Raw genomic sequence first — 6,000 nt, forward strand, 5'->3', positions numbered from 1 at the left:
GAGGAAAATGTATCTTTTTTTATATGTATATGCTTCGTATACCCGACAACTCAGTAATCCTATTAATGTTCCACATGACTGGTTTTCAAGTTGGATCAACACGACATTTATTATAATCTTGCGATTTTGACTGTTTAATTACCGATTATTTGATTGATCTCGGGTTTCAACATTTTATAAGCTCGAAAATCCAGAACGAATAATGTGGACTAAAATTAATATCAGATTTCTCTCTCAATTTTACGTTTTATCAGTGGTGCGGGCGAAGCCGCGGTAGTCATAGAGATAGCGCAGGACGGCGAACGAAGCGCCCGGCCTAGCGTCTCGTCGATCTCATCGATCCTGAATCAGAGCGCCGACGACAGCGACTCCGGCTTCCATGGCTTCCAGTCGCGCGACGACCCCAGCCATGCCTCCAACAACAACTCCAGCCCGAATAGCGCGAACACTGCCTCCTTCCCGAACCTCAGCGGTAGTAACAGCAACGGCAATTCCGCCAACAACAATCACACGAGTGACTCGTCGAGTCACCCGATGATGAACGGTTGGGTGCAACAGTCGTCGCCGTACGGCCAGCCCAGCACCTCTCAGCCGCAGCAGCAGCAGCACCAGCACCAGCAATACGGGCACTTGCTCCCGCAGCAACTGACCCCGGGCCATTCGCACCAGCATCAGGCGTTGCTTCATCATCACTTGCCACATCAGAACGCGCTTCCGACCCATCAGTCATCGCATCCGCACAAGGTCCAACAGTCGCCGCAGCAGCAGCCGCCACAGCCCCAGCAGCTGTCGCATCCCGGCTCGGGTGGCGTTCAAACGATGCAGCCTATGCCTCGAACAAAATTCGGACAGCCGATTTACGCGAACGCGCCGCCGAAGCCTAGAAGACTGACGGATGGCTCTAACGAGTACTCGACGCCGTCGCCGGATATGGATTACCGGAAGAGTCCGGTATCGCCGGACGTCACGGTGACGAGCAAGAGTCCGATGTCCGATTACGAGAGGAGCAACACGATATACGGCACGCGGATTCCACCGTCGCAGCAGAGTCTGCGAATCGACAAATCGGGCCTGAATTACTATGGCCAGACCACTCAACCGATGGAGAGGAGGACCCCGGACACGTACGGCCGTAGTGCGAAGCCGAGGACTAGTAGCAGAGGCAACGGCGACTACGAGGAGGTCTACGGCACCCCACAACTTTATCAGAGACCCGCGGGACCGGTGGGCTACACCAAGGGCGTGTCGCCGGCGCCCATTCCTATCCCTCTGTACGCGCAACATCTGCAGCAACTGCACTCTCCCGTCACGCCGCCGAACAGTGAGTCTTTGTGCACATTTGCTTTGCTCTTTCTGTGCTTAGGTGATCCCTACAAAGGCGCTCGTAATTAGTATGACCGGCATTTCATTCCGGCTGTACCCTCCCCGGAGAGTAAAAGATGAATATATATTTTACACGAGAATGTGTGTTTGTAACGTCGTTCTGAGTTACAAAGCGGGCTTTCTTATCGGATTGTTAAGAACTTGTGCCCAAAAAATTCTCCAGTATTGAGGGGCGATATGCATTGTTGTATAAAAAGGATGCAAATCCACTGAAAAAAATAGGAATAATTTCTTTGATAATTCTACCGTATCGCCATTGGCGGTTGCTAGAATCGTTTTGTAGTATTATTTTGAAGTACAAAAGAAGATTTATTATTCTGAATTCCTCTAAATTAATTAATGCAATCGAGTATTAATTCGGCAATATTATAAAACTTTTTAAGTTAAAGATAATTTTATAAATAGATACTGGTTTTATGTTATCTCGTTATAATTATTACAGTAATGACTTGAATACTCTTTTTTTGCATCGCTTTAAAAAAAATAAAATTTAACTTCTTTTTACTGCATAAATTGCATAATATGTGTTACAAAAAATGTCAAATGCGTCGTTATTTAGCAAAATGCAGTAACACAAAAAGGGCGTTTATGATTTATCTTCTTTAGTGGCAATGGTAAGACAATCTAGAACTCAACCGCCGCCGCGACCGCATAGCGCAGACTTCCTTGAGTATGAAGCAGCAAGGCGACCGCAGCAGCAACCCGCGCAATGCGAGAGACCCCCGGATCAACAAAGATGTCCGCAGAGGCCTAAATCCAGCTTAGATATAATGAATCCGTCGGACACGACCAATGACGGTTACTTCTATTCCGAAGAAAGGTACGGGCGCGTAAATTCTTTATCATGGTTTCACGCACGCATCAAAGAAGAAAATTTAAAGAGAAAATTAAAATTGACCTTTGGGAAAGATATTCACTCTTTGCTCGCGCGTGTGTTTTAGATACGCGGCACAGATGCGCCAGTCCGCGGTTTATTTGCATCAGACCCCTCAACATTATCAACAGCAGAGGAATCAGTCCCTCTCGCGCGTCACGATACAACCGAAGCTGCCGGGTATTCGCGATAATACCGATGAAAGTAGGATAGCCACATTGCCAGATTCAACCTGTCCCGCTTTGAGACGCGCGCAGCGGGATCACGTACATCAGCAGCATACGATGCCCGCTCAGTCGCTGACGCAGAGACATTCCGAGTGAGTCACCAGTATACTGTCCGAATAAATGATTAAATCTTATGGAGACTTCCCCCCTCCCGTAGAATTCCAATTAAATAATTTAAAAAAGAATATATATTTTAAAGTATGCGCGCATACGTGCGTTTGTATATGTATTTTTTATATATTTAAAAAATGAATGTTTAAATATGTAAATTTAAAACAGATATCTAAATCTAACATCAACGAATTTTTTAAATGTATAGCAGTGTATAGCCATGAATTTTTAAAACACATACCAGCTCAATGTTTCTCCTACTTCGTCAACATTTTAAAATAATTGTTCAAAAAACTGTCATAAACTTCAATTCAGAGTGCCAGAATATCAGACTAAAAAAATGTTAAATGTGTTGAAAATATACTTTTCTGTCTAAATTTTACGAACCGGAATAGTACGTACTTATGTGGAAATACGGTTAAAATAAAGCAATAAAAACGGTAATATATCCTCCTATATCGGACTATGAATATAATATGCGGTACACACACACACACAATAGACTGGAAAAAGAAACGTATGCTCGAGTATTGTTTCTATCAGGATAATGGGCGCCGATCCGAAACTCCGAAGATCCTTGCGCGAGAAAAGCTGCGAGGCGAATGGCCGCGAGACGCTGACACACGGCGAGGACAACACGATCCCTCGTAGAATACCGCGCGGCGAGTACGACGGGTGGGGAAGAGCAGCAGCGGGTCACGGTGCCCACGGGACCCACATCGCTCAGACGTGTCACGCCGGTCACGCAGGTGCCAGCAGACGATGGAGCGAGCAGCAGCAGTTCTGCAGATCAGCGTCGGCGCGTCTGCCAAGGACACGGCACCCCGCCGCCTTTGATCCCGACGACGACGACTACGCCGAGAGGTCCTCCGAGCAGGATTCACGAGATGGTGAACGCAAGATTCAGCAGGTAAGTAAACGATAAATAAACGAAGATTCGTAAACGCACAATCTTCCCCCCCCCCCAAAAAAAAAGCTTCATAACATTTTGTCGCATTGTTAGCATATCCTTGTATTTTGGATATATAAACTCTTTTATAATCTATAAGATTTCTCTGTATATAATCACTGTATTTTGGATATATCGATCCTTTTATAATCTATAAAATTTCTCTGGAAAATCGGCGTGCTCTTATTTTACTTTCTAAAAAAGTTTCAAGTCTTAAAGCCGATAGTGATCGAATTAACAAATATACATTTCATGTTAATTGAAAATTTTTATAAATGTAGTGATATATATCAATGTTGGTGCTAAAGTTCTGCGACATAAAAATATTGCCAAATATTTCTAAACGAATTTCTTCGAACTCGTTTTCCGTTGGTATTCCGGAAAAGGTGGGATGAGTCATAAGAGCGATGCGCTTCTTCGAATCAGATAGCCGTAGATAGGCCATCAGCATTGCTCGTATCTCGTATCAGCTTGTACAAGACAACCGTGTCGGTAACATCGGTGAACAAGCGTGATTCACGTTAGCCCTCTTGCATAGCTGTACATATACCTTACGTCATCCTGACTCTCCCGTGTCTTTGCTTTCACCATCGTTCACTCAGTCGTTGTCATTGCTATTTCGTTACTCACACCGTATTAATAATTTTTAATAATAACTTTTAGTAATTAATAATCCCTTTTTTTATCATTAACATATCCTATTATCGGGAATTTCATGATTGTTTGTGGAGATCGATATCGATGTTTATTTCTTTCTCCAAATTAGATTCCGTGATTACAGCAGGAAATACCGTACATTTTTCTATCAGATAGCTAATGGAAAGGTTGCGTTGCGATACATTTTTCAGCGCGAAGAGTCGATGAAGCGGCTGCTGGAATGGAAGCAGCGTATGCTGCAATCCCCGCTGACACGGAAGCCATCCGGCTCGGCCAATCGGGGCAGGACGCAAAATGATCTTTCGAGTTACTACAAGCAACAGGCGCTGCTGGATTTGGCAGCGCACGAGGCCGCCGTGGCGGAGGGTCGTCACTCCCGTAGGCGGGAGGACGGGCATCGTTCGCATGTCAGGAGCAAGAGCTCGGACGGCCGTCGGACCGCCGTCAACGTGCCACGCTACAACAGCTATTCCAGCGATGACGAAGGTAGGGCTAGCTCGCCTGAACTTATCATTTAAATGGTAGCTTCGGTTGCCCCGCGTAACGAGGGACCCCGGTCGAAATATTGAAGCTCGCGCGGGCAATTACCTCCCTGTTTGGGGATATGTGTTGTGAGCATGTGCATTCTCGCGCGGAACAAGGCATGCTCGAATTGTCGGAAAAATTGTGAGTGTCTTCGCGGACAGATTTCACTGTCTTGGAGAAGAAAGGGAATTTCATGAATCTTTATGTCAAATATTTTGATCGCCTCGAGTCCCTCGAAAGCGCCCTGTCTGCGGTGTATTCAGTTAGAAGTAGATAGTTGACCTAAGCTAAAAATAATCCAATTTCTAACATGATGGTACTTAATTGCTAACACGGTGAAGTATCCAATGTGCATATTTGCTCGCGGAAACAAAGATATTTTTTCACGAAAACGCACGTCAAGAATTCCGTATTTTTGTAAATGTAATACTCGTTACGTGTAATTGAAATATGTCAAGCGATTTTATGTCCATCCTTTCCTTGTTATTGTAAATAAAATTTCCAGCATGTTTTTGTATTTCAATCAGTGACGTGTAAACAAAAATGTCTAACGAAAGTATTTACCCGATTGTGCAAATAAATGCAGTTAATGCGAGGCACCTGAATTATTCCTCACGAATTGCAAACGTTGCAAGATTGAAGTTGCTTTTCCTTCATTTTTATTTACTAACATAATCGTCGAGGAACCGATTAACGATACTGTATCGATTCGACGAAATGTGAAGTAACGATGAAACAAGAGGAAATTTAAAAAATCTGGATATCTGCGAGTGTTTCTCCGCGGGGCTCCTTCTATCTGCTGCTGTTGGGTCTAAGCTGACTGGTGAATGGGAACGATTAACAATCTTAAAACCTACCTGTCCAAATGATCGAGTATCGATATCCTATGCGACTTAACACATCGATCGTAATCAGATTACCGTAGAAGATATGGGTCAGCATGGCATGCCAAAGAATTTCACTAACACTTACTTGCCGTAGTTACGCAATTACCATATCGCTACCTTCCAGCTCGCGTGTCCGCTATCTACGATTAACCGCAAAGCCAGTCAGTCGATTATCGGGATCATTGCATCAATTACTATGATCGAATTACCCGGCGAGAAACTTTTATTCTTAATATTTTAATATTATATTCTCCGAATTTTATCGATCTCAAAATCCGAAAGTCGTAAACCTTTAAGAGCTAAAAATTCTTTCAAGAACAGTAACTTACCGCATATAAATATATAAATATATAAATATATAAATATATAAATATATAAATATATAAA

General features: G+C 43.8%; 1 protein-coding gene across 10 annotated transcripts in view; it reads left to right on the top strand.

Annotated features, from left to right (window-relative positions):
* Positions 1-6,000, top strand: part of LOC112460563 — a 91,229-nt gene that overhangs the window by 41,993 nt on the left and 43,236 nt on the right. For all 10 annotated transcript variants that reach the window (XR_003041453.1, XM_025025307.1, XM_025025309.1 and 7 more), the window contains 5 exons: positions 255-1,321; positions 1,990-2,203; positions 2,325-2,576; positions 3,139-3,505; positions 4,393-4,687. Coding sequence is in view for 9 of the 10 variants with exons in the window: in XM_025025307.1 (XP_024881075.1) it covers positions 255-1,321; positions 1,990-2,203; positions 2,325-2,576; positions 3,139-3,505; positions 4,393-4,687 (2,195 nt within the window). In the remaining variant the exon portion in view is untranslated. The remainder of the gene's footprint in view (positions 1-254; positions 1,322-1,989; positions 2,204-2,324; positions 2,577-3,138; positions 3,506-4,392; positions 4,688-6,000) is intronic.

Source organism: Temnothorax curvispinosus, unplaced genomic scaffold, assembly GCF_003070985.1.
Source record: "Temnothorax curvispinosus isolate PA1 unplaced genomic scaffold, ASM307098v1 QBEX01010630.1, whole genome shotgun sequence".
Lineage (NCBI taxonomy): Eukaryota > Metazoa > Arthropoda > Insecta > Hymenoptera > Formicidae > Temnothorax > Temnothorax curvispinosus.